Source organism: Ochotona princeps, chromosome 10, assembly GCF_030435755.1.
Source record: "Ochotona princeps isolate mOchPri1 chromosome 10, mOchPri1.hap1, whole genome shotgun sequence".
In the NCBI taxonomy this organism is placed as follows: domain Eukaryota; kingdom Metazoa; phylum Chordata; class Mammalia; order Lagomorpha; family Ochotonidae; genus Ochotona; species Ochotona princeps.
This window is the reverse complement of record NC_080841.1, coordinates 61,897,258-61,923,093: the sequence shown is the minus strand read 5'-3', so window position 1 is coordinate 61,923,093 and position 25,836 is coordinate 61,897,258. Positions and strand designations below refer to the sequence as shown.

Sequence of the window (25,836 nt, the reverse complement as noted above, 5' to 3'; positions counted from 1 at the left end):
AAAGGAAAGTCAAATGAAAACAACACTAAGGTTCCCCTTAACCCCAGTGAGAATGGCTTATGTACAGAAAATTATCAACGCCTGCTGGTGAGAATGTGGGAAGAAAGCTAACCTCCATTGCTTGTGGTAATGTAGACTGGTGTAGCGACTGGGAAAGTTGGTATGCGGAATACTGAGGCAACTGAAAATGCACCTACCATATGACCCAACAATCCTACTCCTAGGAATACAAGTAAAAGAACTGATACATCCACATGAGAATACAACCAGTACTCCCAAATTCATTGAAGTACAATCAAAAATCACAAAAACACAGAAACAACCTAAATGTCAATTGAAGGAGGACTGGATAAAAATATATGTCTACTCTATGGAATACTACACAGCGATTAAAAATAAAATTTTGCTGTTTGCAATCATATGGTATCATCTCTGGCTGACTCGAGAGCTGGCAAAGGATGCATGGATTGGCGCGACGGTAAGAAGTAATGATAAGAACAAGAGGCACAGGAGGCATTGACCATTACGGCATGATGCTCATAATGGACAATTCAGAAAAGTTGCCTTCTTTATGTACACATAAATCATCACAAGCTTTTGTGCAACATCCAAATTGTTTCATTTGCACTCCATTATACAAGAATGATTACAAAATCAATCCTAAAAATCATTATTAATATTTACTTCAGAGAAAATATTTTCAGCGAGCTATTACTCATTCAAACCTACAGTGACCTGGCTGAAGCCAAGAACTCCACGGTTGGCAGCGCATGCAGTTACATAGTGACAACTGGTTTACTTATATCCAAAATCAATTTTCACTAAACATAAATCAATATTGCTTAAAATATCAAGAGTACAGAATTAAAAGATCATAAATGAAAGAAATTTATAAAAGCATATAACGTAGATTCTTTATTAAATCTTATATTTGATCATGCATTAATTACCATCACCTTCACCTAATGCTGATTCAATTGTTTTTTACTCTTTTGTTAAAGGGCAGTGAAAGGGATCAGGGCAACTCAGCCAATCTACAAACAGAGGGCCTTTACAAGAAACTTCCTTTTATCTTTATAAATTGTTTTCTTTCCCTAAATATGAGTGCCAATATAAGGTAGAAATTTTTAAAAACTGTTTTCTTTCTCTAAATATATGTGCAAATATAAGGTAAAAATTTTAAACCATTTTTTCTTTGGGGGTTCCCATTTGTCTCCCTTTAGAAGAAGCCCCATATACTTTCTGTTTTCTGTGGTGAGAAACCAAAATGCGTCATATCATGTGTTGTGTAACAGTTTGAGGCACATGGTAAACAAACTCTTTGTACCTCAATGATTGCCATCTGTTCCAAGATATTATCAAGCCATTTCTTAAGGAAAACATTACTTATATTAGGACAAGCTTTAGGGCAAAAGTGGGCACATAACAGGATGTTTAGAGACATTGTGGGCTCAATTGTACTATTGCATGCTTTTAGCTGTGTGTCATTGCCTTAAGTTGCTGAAGACGCTGCTCCCAAAACATGATTGATCAGTTTGAGGTGTTATACCAATTATAGGAATCACTTCACATTAGCAGAAAAACAACAACAACACCCTCAGGAGAATTCTAGAAACATCAGATCAAGTGTCCATAAAATGGGGTGAGGCAGCAGTGAGGTAACCAGAGACATTCTGCCAGGCCATGCAGCCAGAAACCCCTAGTATCCTTGCTAACTGAGAAACAGTGCTCATCACACACCCGTGGCGTCTGACCCAACACTATGGCTTCCTGCCACGTTGGAGATCATTGTGCTCAGTGAAAATGAGCCATTTCCAAAACGACAAATACATGTTGGCTCTGATACAAGACAACCTCCATTCTAAATTTTAAAAATAATAATAAAAATTAAGCACACACTTGTAATTTCACAAATAGAGGATGTAAAACAAACCCGAGTAACAGGAATCAAAGAAACTTGATAGAATGCATCTCTGCTATGGAACAAAAGTAGTAGACTTCCAATGAAACTTCTAAATATACTTAGACAACAAAATACCATAGTTTGTACCAGCGCCTATATCAGCAGTGTCATGACCCACATGAAGAGCAGAAACTCTCTCTCTCCCTCTCTCTCTCTTTCTCTCTCTCCATATACACATGCTAAAAGCTAGCAAGCAAGCAAACAAAAAAACAAATGCTTAAATCTGTCCTTTTTTTTCAAAGTTGCAATCCTCCCTTTGTGTCCTTCCATCTTTTTTGCCACTTGTCCTTCCACAAGTGAATTTCTGAGATTTTTTCCAATGTTACTAAAATCTCAATCTTTTGATGTACTAGCTTGCATTTATCAGAGATTAATACCTTTGCTCTTTCATCTTGAATTCAGAATTATTTTAATTTATGCCTGTACTAAGCTTTATCTTTTAGATACAGATTGTATTACTAAATGGTATATGTTGAAGTCCATTTAAGTAGCCTGCACATAGGTTATAAATCTTTTGCTGCATAAAAAAAATGTTATCACAGCAAACCTGCTCTTCTCCAGTCATTATTTACCATTATTTGTGTATAGATACCTTGAAAGAAAAAAAATGGAGTATTCTTCCATGTAAGAATTATCTTTTTTTCCAAATAAAAATGATCACATTGCCCTGGACGTGTTATCCACCTCCAGATTCTATTATTTCCCTTCTATATTTCGTAAATGCCATCCTTTCTATTATTCCTATGGTTCATACTTGAACAAGGGGACAAAAACTCCTTGATGAAGGACAGATCTTTCCATTTTCATACTTCCAGGATATCAGGCCTGTAGTGAAAAGTGGCCACAATGGCCGGGAGCTCTTCCTCGTCTCCCACGTGGGTGCAGGATCCCAAGGCTCTGGGTTGTCCTCGACTGTCTTCCCAGGTCACAAGCGGGAAGCTGGATGGGAAGCAGGGCTGCCGAGGTTAGAATCGGCTCCCATATGGATCCTGGCACATTCAAGGTGTGAACTTCAGCCACTAGGCCACGGCTCCAAGCCCCATGGACACACTTTTCAAGATGTTGGGTAGTTTTATCGCTGAGTTCTTGATGGGTGGAAAATATTCTTGTCCACTAGTCAGAATGCAGCCCGATGTGGTATTCCCACTTAAACTCTCCCCATGAAATTTCTGGGTCCCAGAAAGGCAGAAGTAGCTAACTTTCCAGTTTTGCTTTTTTGTTTTTTTCCTACTGTGGTCAAGTCTGCAATAAGGGAACTCTCTATACTACCACCCCCAAGATCTATCTCATAACTTAAGCTGGTATGTTGTTGTCTAGAAGCCATTATGTGAATATTTATCCTTTGTCATTGGCAATAGTAAAATAGTTTCTAGTTTTCAACATTGAGGATTAAATTAATGGTGTTTTTTTTTTTTGTTTGTTTGTTTTTTACCATTTTGAGGAACATCACTTTCCTTTCTAAGTTGTTAAAAAATTTGACCATGAATGAATGTTGATGCTTTTCATATACTTTTTTTTTCTGAATTAAGTGAAATATCATGCGGTATTTACTTCATCTTATTCGTGTTTTATAAAGTTTGTGTGTCAGGTATGACTGCCACTAGATCTTTGGTTTTGCAAGTAAGTTTTTGGTAGTATGTGGAACAGTAGTCAGTATGACTATTCGCCTGTTTTTTTTGTTTGTTTGTTTTGTTTTTTGTTTGTTTCTTTTCATGTTCATCTGACTTTGACACTGTGGCAATGCAGGCCTTATAGAATGACTTTGAAACAGTTTTGTCCTTTGCCATTTGGTGAGATATTTTGACAACGTTTGTTATTAAGTCTCCTCTGAATTTCTGATAGTCTCAATTAGTGAAATTATGATGGAATTTTCTTTGCTGGAAGGCTTTGTATACTGATCCAGTATCCTCCCCAGATACAGGTTTCAACCAGTTTATTGTTCCTTCATTTCAATCTTTGAAATAGCATGTTTCTGGATATTTGATTGCTTGTTCTAGATCATTTGATGATTGGCATATAGTTATTTATACTTACTTTTTCTATGTTCTTACGAATCTACTATTTGATTATTGTTATTATTGCTACAAATTGAATATTGATGTTTCTAGTTAGTGCTATAGTGAGCCCCCTCTTTATTCTATCAATTCTGTGCATTTCATATATTTGACACAGTTTTTTAAAATAAATCGTATTTTATTTGAAAGTAATGTAGTGAGCACAGCTGTCTTTTGATTACTTGCTTCATGAAATATCTTTTCCTTTAAGGTATAAACAATTATGATCTTAGCGCTAAAGTGAAGCTCTTCCACAGCAAAGTGCTTGATTCTATTGTTCTCCATTAACTTACAGTTTAACCTCCCTTTGGATAAGTATAACCTATATACAATTAAAGTAATGATTGATAGCATGAAAGTTCATATTTGTTTTTATTCCTAAAAACCTGATTAGCATAGAAATAATGTCATGGCAACTGATTGATCCATTACAAACAAGATCACTAGATTTCCTGAAAACCGTAAGTGGAAAGTCGGATTCCCCACCCCAACTCATAAATTAAATATGAAGGCTGTTCTTTTTCATTCAGTATCCAGTTTTTGAAAGGTCCCCATATGGTGAAACGAATGCAGAAGCTTCTGGTAGAAGACATGAGTAGGGCACCATGTCAGTATTCATCCAAAAATGGGTAGTTAGGATGTTCTCTCAAACTAAAATGAGAAACAAAAATGCATAAACAGAATTTAATAATTCCATATGGACAATGATAAGAAAGTTATTTTTATGAAATTAGTATTAAGAAGAAATTAGCTATTATATATTGTTACTGGTTAAAGATCATTCCTTTCTTGCTTTCATGATTGCCTTATAATAACCCCTTTTTGTAAACAAAATTATTCAAATTATACACTTTTACCTAGTATTTACCAAACAACACAGAGTCAACATATTCATATTCCTTATCCAGATAGAACAATAAAGAAATGTAATAAAAGAGTATCTTTTATCAAATGGAGACTGATGTAATAAATTTCTCCTCAATTTCAAGAAAATTTAACAGATAGTAATATTACTAATGGATTTCTCTCTTTGTTTACATGATATCCCTACTTTTTCTTCAATATTCTTTATACTAACAAAATTTTCAACCTTGATAACAAAAATTTAATTTATGCTTACCCTAAATAGCAACATATTCCCTTTGTTATATTCTATCATTTTTGATTATGAAGAAAGCATAGCAATGTTTTTTGACTATAAAAATCTCAAATAGTGCCAATTTTGCTAATGTTTTCTTTCATTCAGTTTCAATTTTTCTTCTACAAAGCTTATAACCTAATTAAGATCTCCATTTTTCACAACATAAAAACTAAGTATTCCTTTGATCAAATCAAGATCAATATGATTTTGAAGTCTTGAAATGACATACAATGAAATGGGAGGAAGAAATTTATAACGATTAAAATACTGTATGACCAGTATGCAAGTAATCATTTCATTTGAAGATGATGGGAATTTCAGTTAAGGAACACAGTATTAATGTGAATGCTTTCAATTTGATAATAAATTAATCAGGTTTCAATAACATGATATAAACCTGATTTTGAAAATACAAAATCAAGTACATTGTTAATAATCATAGTGTATGCCTTCCAGATCATTCTAGAACAGAGAGGTCTTTATGGAGGTGTTGATTCAGCAATAGCATTTCCAGGTTTGAAATGTTCTATGGAATGAGCAGCATAGAGACACATGTAAAGAAGTCCATACTGACATGGAACCTGCTAACTGGTTTCTGTATCAGTAACCAGGGATCTACTGAGAAACTTGGAAGAAAATCCCTGCTTCATTTCTGGTTCATTGTGAATTCTCTTTCTGATGTTGAGGTAACTTTCATCAATCATTCTACATTCCTGTTCAGACAATAAGTTGTGGTCAGATACATGCCAAAGTCACTTACGGACTGGCAATGAAATATCGAAGATTTCTGTTCAGGCCATCTATGGTTTTCATATCTTCAGGAGTCAAGTGGAATTCAAAAACCTAACAGGAAAGCAAAGAATTCTTTTATTATTTTATTGTTTTTTATTTCAAATATGGCAAATTTAAGAAATTACACAGGATTATGTAAAGATCATACATGAATATTTGAGAAGTTTCCAAATCTTCAAGGCATTAAGGGCCCAGCGGCGTGGCTAAAATACTTGCCTTGAACGCCCCGGGATCCCATATGGGCGCCAGTTCTAATCCCGGCAGCTCACTTCCCATCCAGCTCCCTGCTTGTGGCCTGGGAAAGCAGGCGAGGATGGCCCGAGGCCTTGGGACCCTGCACCCGCATGGCGTGGGAGACCTGGAGGAGGTTCCTGGTTCCCAGCTTCGGATCGGCACAGCACTGGCCGTTGCGCTCACTTGGGGAGTGAATCATCAGACAGAGGATCTTCATCTCTGTCTCTCCTCCTCTCTGTATATCTGACTTTGTAATAAAATAAATAAATCTTTAAAAAAAAAAGACATTAAGACAAAATGCATGCGATTAATAATTATCAACTAACACTAAGTAGAAATTCCTTCCCAGATATAGCTAATTTGAGCTGTACAAGACTACAGGTAAAAGGAGATCTAAAAAGAAGCTGAAGAAGCAGAACTGGCAAAGTATAGAGGAGTATCATGCATTTAGATTCTAGAAAAATACAGAAGAAAATTTTTGAAATTTGTAATTTGCCAACTTGCATGAATGCATTTGGGTTTTGCATTTCACCTATTAATGTCTAGAATTTAATTCAAGGGGAAAAAAATCACGCAAGTGCTAATGGCATCAGGTGCAAAGGACATTGAAACTCCATTGTGGAGGATATCATTGCCTAATGTAGGGACACCATAAAGATTAGAGGAATCGCCACTAATGAATAACACACAAAAACAAATACATATTTTGTGAGTTTTGTATTAGAATCCTAAAATAGGGATTCAGAAAAAGAGAATGAGAAATGCCAAAGGGTTAACATTGAAGGAATCTAGGAAATATATGATCGTTATATAATTATTCAATATTTTTGTATATATATTTTTCTTTTATATCTTTTTGCTCTTGTTACTTTATTTCATTTCAGAATTGCTTTAAAGTTACAAAACAAAATTTGTAGAGTTTTGCATAGAGTTCCCATACCCCTATACCCAAATTCTTCTACTACTGATATCAGCATATTGCTCAAAATCCATAAACCACACCGTATTCGAATTCCCTATGTTTTAATTCAAACTTCCTATATTCCTATATCCTTTAAAGATTGTAATGGTCATGTTTATCTTTTTAATTTAACTCCCATACCTGATACAAAACATGCAGCGTATGTCTTTTGGTACCTGACGTATTTCAGCTAACATGGTGTTCTACAGTACCAGATATTTTGCTGAAAATGATAGGATATGGTTGTGTATATACATCATTTTTTCTGTATCAATATACCTGATGAAAAACATGAATGAATTCCATATCCTGATTGCAATAGGAATGAAATACACAGAGAAGAAATACACAGAGATGCTCTTGGAGCCAATATCTCTGATACAATGACTATGGTACTCAAAATGAACAGTTAGCAAATAACATCATAATTATCACTTTTCTACCAATAAATCAGACTTATATGAGTATAAATTCCTCACTGAGAAAGCCATCAAATATATTGAAATTTATGAAAAGACCTCATATTTAAGTATAATTTGATGTCACATTTATTGAATAGAATCCTTGTAGTTGTCAGAAAATCAGGGTTTCCAAATTGATGATGGCCTCAATATATATTATTTAAGGCCAGGAGCCGAAAGTTATATTTGGTAATAAAAATTCTTGTTCTATATTATTCTTATCCTATATTACCAAACAGGCAGTAGAGAATACTCAATGTATTCCTACATAAGATAATACAGGGACTGTTGTCATGCCAGAGGGTTAAATCAGCACTTATGATACCATTTTGGGTGGTTTGATTCTCCTCCAGGTTCTCCACTACTGACCGCACTTGCTACTAATGTGCTTAGGAAGGCAGAAGAAGCTGATCTAAGCAATTGGGCCAATGCCACCCATAGAAAAAAATAAAAACAAAATAAAACCTTGATAGTGTTCCTAGTACTTATTGAATTGTTACCTTGACCTGGCTGTTGCAATCATTTGTGGAATGAATCAGCAGATACAAGTCCTCCACCCCACGTGTGTGTGTGTGTGTGTGTATGTGTGTGTGCTACTATAACTTCAAACTAAAAAGTTTACATTTTTTAAAATAAATAAGAGAATACAGGAGAAATTTTCCCAATCTCCACAATGCATTTTCCAACACATTTCTATTCATTTAGGAAATGCACACACACACCACACAGAGTTCCATCTTTTTCTCACAAAACACTTAACTATATTTCAGTGAATATATACTGATCAACACAATTCAACAGAAATAGTAGTATATCTGTTTCCAGAAGGCTTTGCAATTATCCACTCACTACCTTAGCACCCTGCCACGGATTGATACCAATCCGGATATTCTTGACTGAAAGACTGGAAACTAAATGGAGAGAATTGACGTGGAACAAAATTCTTCATCACAGTTCCAGATTGTTCAGAAAACGCATGGAAGAATCCATTAGAAACACAAAGGCTACCAACTGGAGCAGAAGTATTAGCATAATACTTCGATAAAATTGTGAGCTATGATAGAAGCTTTTTAAATCAAATGTCTACATTGGAGAGGTTATGTTTTATAAATTCTGTAGCTAATTTATTTTGGTTCTCTTGTATTTTAATGTTAAAAGCTAGTCTATTTAAATGAGTAAGACTTAACAAGGTACCAAGCTAAAGGCACAAATCAGAGGGAATAAATACAAAGTATTAAACTCCATGAGAGTTAAGATAACACAAGATTAAATTATAAATGTCTGTAAATGGAATTCAATGACCTCAATTAAGAAACTGAAGGGGAAAAGATGCCACTTGCACAGAAAAACAAACTAAATTCTGCATTGTGTGCTTAATCTTAATTTTAGGGTCTCCTTTTCTAATTCAATCTGTCACTACTGGCTTTGTAGCCATAAAGACAAAAAATTTGTAAAAGATTTTTTTTTTGAAATTGTGAAGTTGGATATACACAGAGGAGGACAGACAGAGAAGAAGATCATCTATCTGTTGATTCACTCCCAAGTGGCCACACAATGGCTGGAGCTGAGCTGCTCCGAAGCCAGGAGCCAGCAGCTTCTTCCAGGTCTCCCATAGAGGTGCAAGGTCTCAAGGCTTTGGGCCATTTTGACTGCTTTCGCAGGCCACAAGCAGGGAGCTGGAATGGAAGTAGGGAAGCCGGGACACGAACCAGTGCCCTAATGGGTACCCAGCACTTGCAAGGTGAGGACTTTAGCCTCTTGGCTACAGTGCAGGGCCCAACAGAAGAAAAATCATGCATGAGCACAAAGAATAAACATTTAGGAAATTACAGAGACACTGAGATAGTGGATTGTATCTGGAAAGCTTGCAGAGAAACACACATGTGAAATATGCTTTAGGAACCCAGATGCCCACAGCCCCGCTCATCACCTGCATATTCTCTTTGATCCGCTTCTCATTGAAGCTCTTGGCCAAGACCACAATTTCACGCTGGAGTAGGTATCGCAGGGAAATCAGGGCTGGACTTCGCTTGTATTTTTTTGCCAAGGCACAAAGTACTGGATCATCTAAGAGAACTGGGGTGTCTGGATTCACCCTATAAGGAAATGAAGCAAAAATGAATTTCTGAATGAGTGTATTTGTTTTATGGGGAAGTTTCCAAAACCAACTGTAGGACCTTCTCTGTATCAGTGCTTCTCCAAGGTGGGCTCAGGCCAGCAGCATCACTACCATTTGAGGTTTTGCTAGAAATGTAAACACTTCACTTGCACTATGGAAAGTTCAGAGTTAAATCCAGAAAACTGGTTAGACTATGATCGTAAATGTTTCTAAAACAAAAGTGTTTTAGGTAAGCTTTGTGTTGCTTTCATTACCAGTTTTCATATCTTTGTGACCCCAAAGCTCCATAGGCTACCAGAACAATGTCCTTGGACTTGCAGAAATCTAGCAGTTTGCTCTGGTTGAGATAAATGTGACATTCCACCTGTAGAGAGAGACAACATAGAAAAGTTTACAATTATTTGAGGTAAAAATATTCATTTAAAATATAAACATTCAAAAATGAAAATAAACACAAAGAAAACCTAAATAGCATAAAATAGAAATTGAAAATTTCAAAGTATGATTTTAAAAGACTATTAACATTTAAAACATTGAAAAGAAATTCCTCACGTAAATCAACATCATGGGACTGATAATACATGTTTTTTCAATCTGAGAAATCATGTAAATTTTCACTTCTAGGAGAAGAAAATAACTGTTTAGATATTTGACATTGAATTGTACCAGAAAGTAAGTATTTGTACAAAGATTCATGAAGGAATGTTTGATGAGCAAAATAATTTGTTTGCTAGCAATATTACCAGTGGTTTCATGTGGATTTCCACATCATAGTGAATAATGAATAAAATCAAATTTGGTACACAAAATGAATAAAAATGCATGTTGATAGCAATAGATATATATATAGAGAGAAAGTGAGAAAGCAAAATCTATCTGATGGTAATTGTGACATTAATTTTGGGGGGGGCCTGGTGCGACAGCATAGCAGTTAAAGTCCTCACCTTGCACACCCAGGATCCCATATGGGCACCGGTTATAATCCTGGTGGCCCTGCTTCCCATCTAGCTTCCAGCTTGTGGCCTGGGAGAGCAGTCGAGGACAGCCCAAGGACTTGGGACCCTGCACCCGAGTAGGGGACCTGGAAGAGCTCCTATCTCCTGGCTTTGGATTGGCTCAGCTCCAGCTGTTGCGGTCACTTGGGGAATGAACCATCAGATGGAAGATCTTCCTCTCTGTCTCTCCTCCTCTCTGTATATCCACCTTTCCAATAAAAGTAAATAAGTCTTTAAAAACAATTAATTAATTAATTAAAAAACATTGCTAATTAAATGTTGGTATACATGTTTGCTCTATCATACAAGAATAGGTATAGAATATCTTGACAATATTTTTACATTAAATGCCATATAGGAAAAGTAGAAAGAATAGTTAAAAATGAAAATCAGTACTGATAAATTCTAATAAAATAACCAATCCAGGCAAAAATATAACAAAGAATATTAGAATATGACTTGAAAATAAATCATATAATATATTTTTCCCATGACACCTAACACTCAAAAGATTACTAATGGAGCCAGCATGCTGGCATTGCAGGATAATCCTCTCTGCCTCCATACACTGGCAATCCATATGGGCATAGCTGCTCCATTTCTGATTCTGCTCTCTTCTCTTGGCCTGGGAAGGCAGCAGAGGAATACCCAAGACTGGACCACCACGTGTGTTTGGGAACCTAGGAAGAAGTTCTCGGCTACCAACCTCAGATGAGCTCAGCTGTGACCACTGTAGCCATCTGGAGTGGATGTGCGCCACCCCCACCCCCGCCTTTATAAGAATAGAATCTTGAAATATAAGTAAATAAATCTTTAAAAAAAAATACATAGGAGGACAACTGATCAGATCTGTAGGAATACAATTGATTAAAGAAAGGACATTTGAAATCCTTGCTGAAAGCCAGAGCCAGTTGCAATTCTGCCAGGAAGGCTCCAGGAACAATTAATATGGAAATGAACAGGCAAGCGACTCCCTAGTCCTCAAGTTTAGATAGATCAAAGAGAGGTGCTTCCTCCCCAAGGCAGGGGAACAGGAATTAACAGACTGAAGAAAGGAACCTGCTAGATGAACAAATCTGTATTAAGAGACTTGCTCTTGCTGTTGAAATGTAAATTCCTCAAACCCCTCTTCCCTGATGCCTACATGATCACCTGTCTTTAAAAAGTTTGATGCTGTTAATAAACTTTGCTATTGACCATCAGTCAGTAGCCCACACATGTTATTCTTGGCTCTTTGCACTAAGTCCATCTCTGCTGAGCAGTGAAAATACATATAGTAATAACCGCAGCGGGGAGGGAACATAATGTTTAGAAAGAAGAGATATGGTTATGACTAGGTTAATCAAGTCACCAAAGAAAACCAGTTGTGTCCTAGTGGGTTAGGCCACCAACTTTGACCTCAACATCCTTCATCTGAGCCCAGATTTGAGCCTTTGCTTCTGATCCATATCTCTGCTCTGTCCCTAGAAAAGTAGCAGAAGAGGGCTGAATAATCTGTGCCCTGCCACTCAAATGGGGGACCTGCATCGAAATCCAGATTCCTTGCTTTCGGCTAGGCCCAGCCACAGGTATTGAGTATTTGACGATGAACCAATAGATGAAAGCTTCCTATAAGAATACAATGGTCATTTTGGGGTATGATTGTCATCTTAACCCTTGTATATACACCTGCAGGGTTTCTCCCACAGATTCCTCCAATACCCCTGTTGCTGGAGGGGATGAACCTTTTGCCCACCATCCAGCCTCCTGGCATGCATGTGAGAGACAAACAAACGCAACATGGGTTCCGTCTAAGCAGTTCTGGTTTATTTTGGAAATTCAGTTTCTTACATGGGGTAGCGAATAGCATCAGGCAAAGAATCCCAGGAATGCCAAGAGGGGAGAAACTAGTAGCCAATTGTCATCAGCACAACTGCGGAAGCCACCTCCATTGGCCAGGGGTAGGTGAGCGAAATGACCCTGGCCAATCAGTCTTTCTTTGTAACAACTTGACCCCCACCCTCCTTCAGGCCCAGAGCTCTGTCCTTGGCCGCCATCTTGCTCGCCACGTGTTAACACAGTGACCTTGACTGTTACTCGCCATCTTGTTGACCATCAGTGACCCATTCGCCCTTCGAGCCCCGCATATACCCATAGCATTGTGTTCTTATGCTTCTTTAACATTATGATTACTGGGGAAATAAGCCTGTGACCACACAGTGGATAAATATTTTTATCTTTTCAAAAGCTGATGAAGAGAGGGAAAAGAGGGAAGAGGATGTATGATAAGTGCAGGAGAATGAGGGAAATGTGACTGTCTTATTAGAACTGTACCTACCGACTGCATTAAATGCATGTTTTAGGGGCTAGGGAAAAAAGTGTTTCCTAATCTCCGAAACAGAAAAATGACGCAAAAAAAGAAGAGAACTGGAAGAATAGTATTCCTAGTTAAAACAGATTCAAACGTCTTCAAGATACTAGCTAGTTGATTCTAATAAAACATCAGAAATACAATTTACCTGGATCAGATTTATCCCTGCTTTGTTCAACATACCCAAATCAATAAGTGCGATACCTCCCATTAAGGAGTTGAAGATTAAAAGTCATATGATCATCTAAGTAGATACAGAGAAAACATTTGAAAAAATACAACACCCTTTTATGGTAAAGAGCTTAAGTAAATTGGGTATACAAGGAACATTCCTCAGAGTAACCTCGGCAAACTAAAAAACCCATAGTCAACATCAATCAATGAGGAAAAGTTGGAGGGATTTCCACCAAGACCCAGAACTAGAGAAGGATGCCCACTCTGATCATGGCTTTTCAATGTGGTCCTGATAGTTTTAGCCAAAGTCTTTAAGCAAGAAATGGAAATCGGGATATAAATTGCAAACGAGAAAGTAAACTTATCCTTGTTTGCAGCTGATGTGATTTGCTAATTATTGGAACCAAGAGACTTTAAGAGACTCATAAGGAGTTTGTTGAAACTGCGGGATATAAAACCAGCACACAAAAATCAGTAGCCTTTTTCTCTATATTAGCAGAAAATTTAAATATAAAAAGAAAAATAGCATATTTAAATTGGTAAAAATAATTTTTTAATGATTCCCACTGAGGCTCAACTTGCGAAACACAATTTTATGAAGACAATTTTCTGTCAAAAATGTTCAGTCTTAAACTAATAAGAGCTTCAGACCTGAATTCTAAAGGAAAGAAGATTGGAATGCAAAATGACTACTTGTCATTATCAGAAAATGATCTCAGACATTCAGAATACAAACAAAATCATTTGCATATCATCAGGGTTGTGGGAAATTGATTAGGAATCTTTGAGAAAAGAGATTGATAGCCAGAAATTTGACCTAAAGGTTAAGTCATTTGAGTCCCATATCAGAGTTTCTGAGTTCCCAATGCCAACTTTTAATTCTAAATTTCTGCCAGTGTAGACACTGAGTAGCAACAGGTAATGACTCAAGTGGTTAGATCTCTACCACATACATGGGAGATTTCACTTTGTTTGCCAGCAACTTGCGTTAGCCCGGTCCAATCTGGCTATTCTGGGTAATTTAAGTAGTATGATGCAGTGGATGAAGCAGAATGAAATGCTTGATAATGGGAATGTAATTTTGATGAAAAACTTTTCACTCCTAGATACTTCAGAGATCTGTAATAATAGCAATTTCTCCAAATATTTTAGATAAATTCATCAAATTTACACACATATGTATATAAATCACTCAAATATTTTTACATACAATTTGTAGCAAAATATCAGCAATTTGGGCCCAGCGGCGTGGCCTAGCAGCTAAAGTCTTCACCTTGAAAGCCCCGGGATCCCATATGGGTGCCGGTTCTAATCCCGGCAGCTCCACTTCCTATCCAGCTCCCTGCTTGTGGCCTGGGAAAGCAGTCGAGGACGGCCCAATGCCTTGGAACACTGCACCCGCATGGGAGACCCAGAAGAGGTTCCAGGTTCCCGGCTTCGGATCGGCGCAGCACCAACCATTGTGGTCACTTGGGGAGTGAATCATCGGACGGAAGATCTTCCTCTCTGTCTCTCCTCCTCTCTGCATATCTGACTTTGTAATAAAAATAAATAAATCTTTATAAAAATATCAGCAATTTTGTCTATAGATGGGAAAAGATGGATTTTCTAAATATTACATCAAAAGTTTAGATTGTTTGGAAGCTTTTATAAAAATAGAGGGATAGTAATATGAAAAACATTTAATATATCTTGCAATCACCATGCTCTATATTAAATAGAAAATGTGTAAGTTTTCTAAGTTGCATTTTTTTCTAATTTAAAATCCCTGTATCAATACTACTAGTTTTTAAAAGACTATGGCAAAGAATCGATTACAGAATATCTGTGTTTCCTCAGCTACTTGACCACATAAAAATAGGAATCAGGCTTGGTTATAGGTGGGAACAGGGACTTCTTTAATAAGTAGAGAAGGTCTAACGCTACTAAAAGTGACTCAGCAATGATTTCATTCATCACTTGTATCACCACAAACAGGGAACATTCTCTGTCTGCCAGGTATGACTGCCTTAGTTTCTACTTATCTCTTCACGGAACTGTGACTATGGTTCAGATCCTAAAGGCAGGTATCAAGAGAAAGGACTCAGGCATCCAGACTGCATACGAATCATCATGACCTACCTAACATATCTTATTTTTTTCTCCCTGTTAATTTACTGCTTATTTTACACATTTATCATCTTCCTTAAACACAATTCCCTCCATATCCATGCTCTCATCTAAACTCTGATCATCCTTGGTAACTCAAGCGTGAGCCCATCTTCCTTGTGTGACACAGTACCAACTGCTGCCTTCCTTAACCACTTTGCCTACATGGATTATTACAACAAATTCAGATCTAAAGCCTTCCCAATTGTTCAATGTAGGATTTTATCATTCATAGAACCAAGGGAAGGTCCTATGGTTCTTTTCTAAACAGAAACATTACTCTTAGGAACTCACAGTCCACAAAGGCATAAATAAAACAGGAGTAGAAATGAACATCTACCACTAGAACAGGAGTCACAGAATGAAGAAAAGGATACAAGGCTAAAGGGCCTTACCTGGTTGCACACAGGTTTGTACTTGAGCCCTGGCTTGTTCAGGATCATCTCCAGCTGTCTGCGGTTGAAGTTGGAGACCCCAATGGACTTGGCCAACCCTGCATCCTTACATTTTTCCATGGCCTGTTGAAAAATGGTTGCAAAACTGTGTCATTTATAGATACAGTTGCTAAGTATTATTATTAAGAGCACCTTTGAAGAATGACAATTGAGATAATTAACACTGAATATTCTGATAAGGAAGAAATAGCATGAGAGAGAGAGAGGAAAATGTAGATACTGTAAGGGAATATATGATATTTGTATATAAATATTAAATATAGCATATAATGAATATAGTACATATGCTAATGTTTATTTTATATATACATACATTTATATATATATATATATATATATATATATATATATATATATATATATATATATGGTAGTATATCCACCTTACAAATCTAAAGAGAATAGTGCAGAGGAAAAAAATTACTTGACCTTACTTTTTATGTCATTTTTCCATTTCTTCTGATTACAGTCAATTACTATATTCCTTGCTTGCTCTCGCTCTCTCTTCCCCTTCTTCCCCTCCCACACAAATAGCCACCATCCAAATCAGAAATGTCTGCACCTAACGTTGTGAATCCTACATTCATAGATGTGAGGTAATCTGACTCTCTGTCAGCTCTCTTTTCTGTGACATCTCCAGGAACTCACCTCCCATGTGGTACAGAGATCCACAGTGTCATATAATATTTTTCCATCTTCACCTGTTGGAAATAGTCCTTTACCTGGCTAGAGAAGAAGTCATTAAAACAGTGATTAAAAATTGATGTTTATACCCATAACATGCTTTTAGACAAATATCTAGGACAAAACAATAAACCTTTGTAAAGTCAATACAACAACATCCTCTATGAACACATTTAAAAATATTTTTTCATGGTGAATTTTAAGGAACATACTTTGGTGGCAGATTTTTTCTATTTCCTCTTAAGTATATGTGTGTGTGTATATATATGTATATATATTTATATGTGATATGTGTATATGTATATATATATACATATATAGAGAAGGAATACTATATATTATGTAATTACTATGTATCGCATATATATGTACTATTTCCAATAGTGTCTCCTAGTTGATTTATTTTATTTTGAATAGTTCTAGACTTTCATCTAAGAGTGTTTGCACTAGAAAAGTTAGAAGTTACATAGCTTCGATCTCCAGGAACAATAGATTGCAATTTTGACCAAGTCTAAAAGGCAAAATCAATGCATATGGGAAGCCATTCAGTTGGGACAGATGTAGCTACGGTGTGACTAGCACCACTCCTCAGTTAGCAAGGCTACAAGGACTTTCTGGCTGTGTGGTAAGGCCTGGCAGAATATCTCTGGTCACCTCATTGCTGCCTCACCCCATTTTATGAACACTCAATCACCTCTCTGATGTTTCTAGAATTCTCCTGAGGGTGTTGTTTTTCTGCTAATGTGAAGTGATTCCTGTAACTGGTATAACACCTCAAACTATTCAATCATGTTATGGGAGCAGCGTCTTTAGCAATTTAAGGCAATGACACACAGCTAAAAGCACACAATAGTACAATTAAGCCCACAATGTCTTCAAACATCCTGTTATGTGCCCACCTTCGTCCTAGAGCTTGTCCTAATATAAGTAATGTTTTCCTTAAGAAATGGCTTGATGGGCCCGGCGGCGTGGCCTAGCGGCTGGGATCCTCGCCTTGAAAGCCCCGGGATCCCATATGGGCACCGGTTCTAATCCCGGCTGCTCCACTTCCCATCCAGCTCCCTGCTTGTGGCCTGGGAAAGCAGTTGAGGACGGCCCAATGCCTTGGGACACTGCACCCGTGTGGGAGACCCGGAGGAGGTTCCAGGTTCCCGGCTTCGGATCGGCGCGCACCGGCCCGTTGCGGCTCACTGGGGGAGTGAATCATCGGACGGAAGATCTTCCTGTCTCTCCTCCTCTCTGTATATCTGGCTGTAATAAAATGAATAAATCTTAAAAAAAAAAAAAAAGAAAGAAATGACTTGATAATATCTTGAAACAGATGGCAATCATTGAGGTACAAAGAATTTGTTTACTGTGCAGCCTCGAACTATTACATCATTTGAAATGACGCATTTTGGTTTCCCACACAGAAAGCAGAAAGTATATGGGGCTTCTTCTAAAGGGAGACAAATGGGAACCCCCAAAGAAAAATGGTTTAAAAATTTTACTTTATATTTAGGGGGGAAAAACAGTTCATAAAGATAAAAAGAAGTTTCTTGTAAAGGCCCTCCTCTGTTTGTAGAAAGGTTGAGCTGCCCTGATCCCTTTCACTGCCCTTTAACAAAAGAACAAAACACAATTGAATCAGTACTAGGTGAAGGTGATGGTAAATAGTATATGACTAAGCAAAAATGAAGCAATTGGATGTTGTGCAAAAGTCTGTGATGATTTGTGCATAAATAAATAAGATAACTTTCTTGAGATTTACATTCTGAGCATTATGCTATAGTGGTCCACACTGCCTCGTTCTTGTCTTCTAACCAATCCACGCATCCTTTGCAAGCTCTCAGGTCAGCGGGAGATTGTCTCCGGCAAGTTTCCTCCCAAAACACATGTTATTCCAAGGACAAGTACTTGACATAATCATGGCCTTAAAAGATTGATTTTCATTCTGCAACCTGTGAATCTGCCAAGAGCTAATGACAATGATCATTGAATCACCTAAGCATCACATTTGCCACCAATTTTAAAAGATTTAACCAGAAGTCCAGCACATTTGTGGTAATGAGGAAGTAAGAAATTGACAGAAACAAAGTCATTTTCTGAAGATTATATTAAACTTATACATCTAACAGTGTTTTAGACTCATTCACTACTTATTCCACTTAGATATTTCTGTAAATTCTCTGGAGTAATTTCTGTAACTTACAAGATTATGTTTTTAGACATTTATATAAGCCTAATTTAACCATTCCTAAAAATAAAGATCCATACTTAATAACTCCTAATAACTGATGTGAAATAGGTTTGTTCATGCAAATTACCTACCTTCAAAGGCATTGGAAAATGAATAAGGTAGAGATCAACATAATCCAGTTGAAGTTTTCTCAATGATTCTTCCAAGGTTGGTCGAACAAGCTCTGGTTGATGGAAGGTGCACCAAAGCTGTCAAGATTCATAATTGAAACTTGTTTTGGAATAATGCATTAATAAATGTATTAATTTGCTTTAGCTAATATTGACATGATTCTACTAATTTGATATGATCAACACAAGGAAAATATTTTATTCTTTATTGTGTATTCTTTAATCTGACCTACTAAAGTAAAACCACAGTGCATACACTTGCTTTTTACTGAACAGTGGAAATATTGCTCAAGAGATTGAAAAATGTTAGCTGTTTACAAAGCTAAAGTCAAATTCTTTCTTCTTTTGCTGATTGAGAAAAAACAAATCTTCAATATCATTTTCACAGCTAAGGGGAAATTATTTTGATCATTTGAATGGGTTTTCCATAATTAGAGAGTACTTAAAAACATCATGCTTAATATCCAAAGAGGTCTCGAAAAGACCTTTCTTTTAAATTTTTAAAAATTGTACACAATGATTAGAAACCCAAAATGGATATGGACATAATGAATCCATAAGAATGATTAAAGTTAATCAATAAGGAAAAATCAACCAAAAACTATTACGCCAACTACATAGCTGTTTCATATATCATATTTAACTAACATTTACTTGGACACAATATGTAAACTACCTTTGAAGTACAGAATATCTCTTTTCTTTCCACAATTCCTTCCGCAATTTTGCTTCTGATTGCCAGTCCAACCTCCTCTTCAATGCCATATGTATAAGCTGAATCAACATGCCGGAAACCAGCATCTATAGCTAATTTGGTGGCCTTCAAAGACTCAATTTTAGGAACCTAAGGGAGCAATCACAAATGGTTTGTAGAGATACATGTATGAGAGGTACCTAGTGCAGTGGTAGCAACCTTCCCAAGAATCAACTTTTACTCAAATTTTGGATTACTTCTGATTTGGAGATCAAAGATCCACTCCAGGTAGTCTGGGTTACTTTCAAATCAAATATAAGGGCCAATAATTTAACGAACCTTCCCAGATCCAGGTAATAACTTGGACCAATCACTACTTACTTCCAATCTTAGAGTTTGAGAGGTTTTCAGGCCATTATTATTATTAATATACTAAGATTACAAGATAAAACTAGCAGAGGGGGAATGAGCATATGTGCTTGGAATGAAACACAGAGGAAATATGATATAAGCCTCTGTGAGCTCCTTTGCAGTCTATATAAAATGTGACACAACAGAAAATAGGTCTAAAAGTAAGTACTGAGATTTATTTACTAAAATATTCACAGGTTTAACAGGCTTGCTGCATTACTGACAATACTGCTATCCCATGGGAAAGCAGTTACTCTTTAATTCATTTCTAAAAGGTGTTTAGATACAGTCACATTGTTATCAGATACAGAAACAACAAAACAATTAATGCTGGCAAGGATATGGGAAAAAATTATCCTCATCTACAGTTGTTGGGAATGAAAATTAGTACATTCATAAAAGACAGCATGGAGATTTTTCAGAAACCTAAAAATTAATCTACCATGTGACCCAGCCATCCCTCTCCAGGAAATTTACCTAAGTGAAATGAGATCAACATGTAAGAGGGCTGTTTGTATCCCCATTCTTACTGCATCTCAATTCACAACAGCTCAATTATGGAATTAACCCAGCTGTTCATCCACGGTGCACTGGGTGAATAAAGAAAATGTAGTATACATACACTATGGAATACTATTTGGCAATAAGAATTTAATCTTATCTTATGCAGCAAAATCAGTGCAATTGGAGATCATTAGGCTTCATGTCCATGAAGATTTGAAAGTGTATTTGTTAAACGGAAAGAAGAAAATTAACCTTTCATTGTTTACTATACGAATTTTATAAATCAGTTGCTTTTAATGAAATCCAAATGAGTCACATAGTTTGTGATACTGCCCTCCTCCTAACCTAGGTGTTGGGGCACATAGTACTCTCATTATTAAAATTAATGATCTAATGATGCCTCGCAGGATTCATCTCTGTCATGACTTTGAAAATAACCAAGTCTTGCAACATGTCCTCAAAATTGCCTTTTAAAAAATTTCTTTCTATCATAGGTGTGAGAAAACGAAGGCTTCAAAGAACATCTTTAGTCCAGTGTTACGCAATTTTGTCTTCTATAAATATTAATCCCGAAAGATAGCTTCCAGTCCAAGATGCATTATCCATTGTAATGATCTTCATTTCACAGAGCCACATATAAAAATTTTGCTAAATATGGTGTGCATTAGTAGGACCAGCAATTTGGATATTATAGGATTCCACCTGTCTTGTTAGACTCCAAATATTCTCTAGGATGTTATATGTTTATTTTTTTCTGCTATTTACCCAGATGCAACAGTTATATTTGAGATGATCTACTTAAGGACAACTGTTTATCCTGTTATTTTCAAGGTTACATTCCATTAACATTCATACAAATGAATTCCAATAATTTCAGCAACACAGATTCAGAGCAAACTTGTTTGCTTGGAAGGAAAAAAAGGTCTTCAATCATAAAATGAACATAGAAAATATTTCACTTGCTTTCAAACTTAAAAAAAAAAATTCCTGGGCCCGGCGGCGTGGCCTAGTGGCTAAAGTCCTCGCCTCGAACGCCCCGGGATCCCATATGGGCACCGGTTCTAATCCCGGCTGCTCCACTTCCCATCCAGCTCCCTGCTTGTGGCCTGGGAAAGCAGTTGAGGACGGCCCAATGCATTGGGACCCTGCACCTGTGTGGGAGACCCGGAAGAGGTTCCAGGTTCCCGGCTTCGGGTCGGCGCGCACCGGCCCGTTGCGGCTCACTTGGGGAGTGAATCATCAGACGGAAGATCTTCCTGTCTCTCCTCCTTTCTGTATATCTGACTTTGTAATAAAAATAAATAAATCTTAAAAAAAAGATTCCTAATTTGATTTTCATTTTTTATAACACAATTGAAAAATATTTTAAAAAATAGAAACATCCAATGACCAGAAAAATTAGTAGCTGATTATGAGATCAGAACCAGATGCAGAACTGGCTAAGCACCTTCTGTGTTGTGCTTCTCGCTGGTACAACTTGCAAGTATGCTCCATCCCCAGCCCTGCTCAGAGACACACTGAAAATGAAAACTTAAAAGAAGAAACTAAGTCACTAAAACCTCTTCTGTTTATTTCTTAACCTTCAATTCCACGAACATAATTCTTACCTCCAAATTTCTAGCAGTACCAAATCCCAGTGCAGGCATGAGGTTACCATCATTTAGTTTCACACAGTAGGGTTTGTGGTCCATTGTCGGTTATTCTTTTGGTTAACTGCACTGTTTTGTGCCTTTTCAGTCAGGGCTATCAAACACACTGCTTTATTTTTTGACTTTTAAAACGTACGCGTAAAGTAGGAGGATAACTGCAAAACATTGATTTAATTATTAACCAATGACTTGAGAGACACTTGGTGCTAAAGCAAATTAAACATTGCAGACATTGTTGAACCAGCTCAATTATTTGACATGAAAGTAAATTGTTCAGCAAATAACTTCATAGCGATCAGGAAAACATGTTTTTAATGAATTTCTTTTTATAATATAATACCAATTATGGTAAATTATTATTGAAGTAATTACAGGCCATTTGCTACACCGGAAAATTATGTATAGTCCTTCTCATTTTGTTTTAATTATCATACTTTTGTCATAAAGGTCATATAATATTTAAAGCATCCAACTACATATCTTACGTTACAAATAGAAACACACATTAGAATTAGCAAAATGACTGAAGAGACCATTTTCAATTGACCAAAAAGAATTGCATTTTATTATCTTGCGGCATTACGCTTACCATGGGTGCAATGTTACCAATGTGTTGATTCATAAAAGTGTATAGCTATAGCTCTGGAAATCTGAATAGAGTGGAATTTCTCAGGAAACACCAAACAACCTAAACCCTACGCAGGAGTAGGCTTTTGGTTCAACAGTTGTGACTATTATGCCCACATCTCATATTGGAGAGCCTAATTCCAGCCCAGGAGCTTCCTTGTTCAGTTCAGCTTCCTGTTTATGTGTACCTTGGGAAGAAGGAGGTACCCATATGGAAGACTCCTAGGAATACATCCGTAGGAAAATAAAAAAGGGATATAAAATAGTCATTTCAGGAACATTTGTAGCAGCTGAATTCACAATGACATAGGTGAAATTGGCCACTCATTCATCTGTACATGTATGTGAATTTCTTTGTATTTATACCACATTTTGTTAGAATTTTTTTAAAGATTTATTTTATTTTTATTGGAAAGGCAGATATACAGAGAGGAGGAGAGACAGAGAGGAAGATCTTCCACCCGATGGTTACTCCCCAAGTGGCCACAACAGCTGGAGCTGAGCCAATCCGAAGCCAGGAGCCAGGACCCTCTTCCAGGTCTCCCACATGAGTGCAGGGTCCCAAGACTTTTGGCCGTCCTGGACTGCTTTTCCAGGCCACAAGCAGGGAGCTGGATGGAAAGTGGGGCTGCCTGGATGAGAACCAGCGTCCATATGGGATCCTGGTGCGCACAAGGCGAGGACTTTAGCCACTACGCTATTGCGCCAGGCCCTTGCTAAAATTTTTTTAAAACCCATATAAAAACTTGACTTATGTTTTCTGATAAACATTTGTTTCTGATGAAAATATCCACATTAATGCAAGCAAACTCCAAAAATGCAGTTGTTTAATCCAAAACTTCCATATATATATATATATATATATATATATATATATATATATATATATGTATAGTTTTGTTTTCCTTCTTCTGCTATGGTACCAGAACAAATTAGTCAACTACCCCAGCCAAGCATTGACAGCAATCATTTGAAAAGTATAATTTTTTTAATCATGATGTTGTCAGTACCCAAACTCACAGCATGCTTTAAAGTTTATATTGATTTGTGCTTCTACATTTTAAATGGAGCGAGAATGATCTTACATTAGATATTTTACTCCTTCTAGTGAATTAAATTCACTCCTACAATTATAAGGAATGGACCAGGAATGTGATCATTTAGAGTTTCTTTAATGAATGAAAACAATATAATTAGTTGAAATGCTGAGAATTTGAAGAAAGAGCTTTTGATTTTCAAAAATAATGAGTTAAATTTCAACATATTATGTCTTAGGTGCTCATTACAAATACAAGTGGAGATGACATGCAGACAATGAATATATACATCCAGAGTTACAGAGAAAATGTTTCCCTAAAATGCATCTTCAAAAGGGTTAAGAAAATTGCTCCAGCCAATGCAAATTTAATTAGATTGTAGATGTAAGGTATGAATGAGGGTAGACAAAGAAGAAAGTTCCATAAATAATAGTTCTGTAAAAACAACAATGAAAAAAGAGCAAAAACAGGAAACAAATCTATGAGGAGTTGCTTTCAGGTACAACAGAAAGTGGGAGACTATTCTGTCTTACAAACCCAATGAAGAAATATTTTAAGGGTTTGCTGTCGCGGCGCAATGGGTAAACTTGTGACAGTAACATCTCATAGAGTGCCAATTTGAATCCTGGCTGCTTCTGGTAACGTTTTCTGTAAATGATTTTGTAAAGCCAACAGAAGATGGGTAAATATTTTCAACCTTATGAGAAAGACCTGAAAGAAACCACTGGCTCCTAACGGGCCTGGTTGAGCCCAAACTGTTGCAGCCGTTTCATGAGTGATTCAGTAGATGGAATATCTCTGTCTGTCTCTCTGTAACTGTAAGTAAAAAGAAATTAAAACAGAAATTAAAAGAAAAATCATGAAAACAAATGAAGTTGACAATACAATGTATCAAAACAGAGAATACAGAGTAGTAAAGTGTCTGTGGGTTCCAGGCACTTGTATGATTTTTCCAGTACTTTCTCAGGCACATTAGCAGGGAATTAGCTCAGAAGTGAGGAAGACCACCACTTGAATCAGTGCCCGTATGAAATGCTGGCATTAAAGATGGCAGAGTCACCTACCATTGCCTCAGCTCCAGATCCTTCCTTTTGATTTCTTCTACCAGCCACTGTTCATTTAGGAGCATATTGCTCGGTCTCCATGCATTTTCGTGTATTCTAGAATTTCTTAAATTGTTAATTTCCATCTTAATTTCACTGTGGTCAGAAAAGATGTAAGGTACAATTTCATTTTTTTTTAATTTACTAAGACTTACTTTACAGCCTAGCATTTGATCCATCCTAAAGAAATTCTGATGCACTACTAAGAAGAATGTTCACTGTGTATATACGCGATGACATGTGGGAGCTCATTTAGGTTAATAGCATAATTTTGCTTTGTTGTCTCTGCTGATTTTTCTGTCTAGTTGATCTGTCTATTGATGATAGTTGATTGTAGAAGCCCCGATTACTATTGTACAGGAGTGTACATCTCCTTTTAGATCTCTTGACATTTGTTTTAAATATCCAGGCATCACGTCATTGGCCATAAATGCATTTACTATAATTGCATCGCCGTGTTCAATCAGTCCCTCCATAATTACATGGTGTTCCTCTTTGTCTCAAAAAATTTTATGTTAAAGTTTGTTTTATCTCCTTTTATGTTTTATCCTCTGATGCCTTTTACCCTTAAACTGTCCTTCTGTGGCTGTGGTGTTTCCATTATGTCTTGAGGCATGCACTAGGTGACACCGAGGAGATTAATTCAGTTTTCATGGGTGGGAGAAGAATCCAGGATGACACTCAAGTTGGGCATGGGAAAGTTCCTCTGTTATCAGCAAGGATGGGGAGATGGGAAGGGGAGAATGACCAAGCCTGTTAGCATAATTACAGTCCCACCTCCTCTCTTTCAAAGTGAACAATGCCTAGGGCTAGCCAACAGCAGGTACAAACCCATGAATGCAGACACATAAACTTCAGGAAGGATCAGTTCAGTCTTCAGTGTGAGTATAGAACCCACTGGATCTGAAGCCAGATACAGTGGTTTCCCCAA

General features: G+C 36.8%; 1 protein-coding gene across 3 annotated transcripts in view; it reads right to left on the bottom strand.

Moving 5' to 3' along the window:
• LOC101526664 (prostaglandin-E(2) 9-reductase-like) overlaps positions 1 to 25,836 on the bottom strand; it is a 230,956-nt gene that overhangs the window by 145,906 nt on the left and 59,214 nt on the right. The window contains exons 1-9 of one of the 3 annotated variants that reach the window (XM_058669534.1): positions 22,097 to 22,180; positions 19,557 to 19,724; positions 18,842 to 18,958; positions 16,496 to 16,573; positions 15,788 to 15,910; positions 9,980 to 10,089; positions 9,537 to 9,702; positions 5,919 to 6,001; positions 4,626 to 4,668 (exon numbers count right to left, since the gene is read on the bottom strand). In XM_058669534.1, the coding sequence (XP_058525517.1) occupies positions 4,626 to 4,668; positions 5,919 to 6,001; positions 9,537 to 9,702; positions 9,980 to 10,089; positions 15,788 to 15,910; positions 16,496 to 16,573; positions 18,842 to 18,958; positions 19,557 to 19,724; positions 22,097 to 22,180 (972 nt within the window). Of the gene's footprint in view, positions 1 to 4,625; positions 4,669 to 5,918; positions 6,002 to 9,536; positions 9,703 to 9,979; positions 10,090 to 15,787; positions 15,911 to 16,495; positions 16,574 to 18,841; positions 18,959 to 19,556; positions 19,725 to 22,096; positions 22,181 to 25,836 lie in introns of those variants that run through there. The other 2 variants (XM_058669533.1, XM_036495213.2) reach the window with 2 other exon arrangements.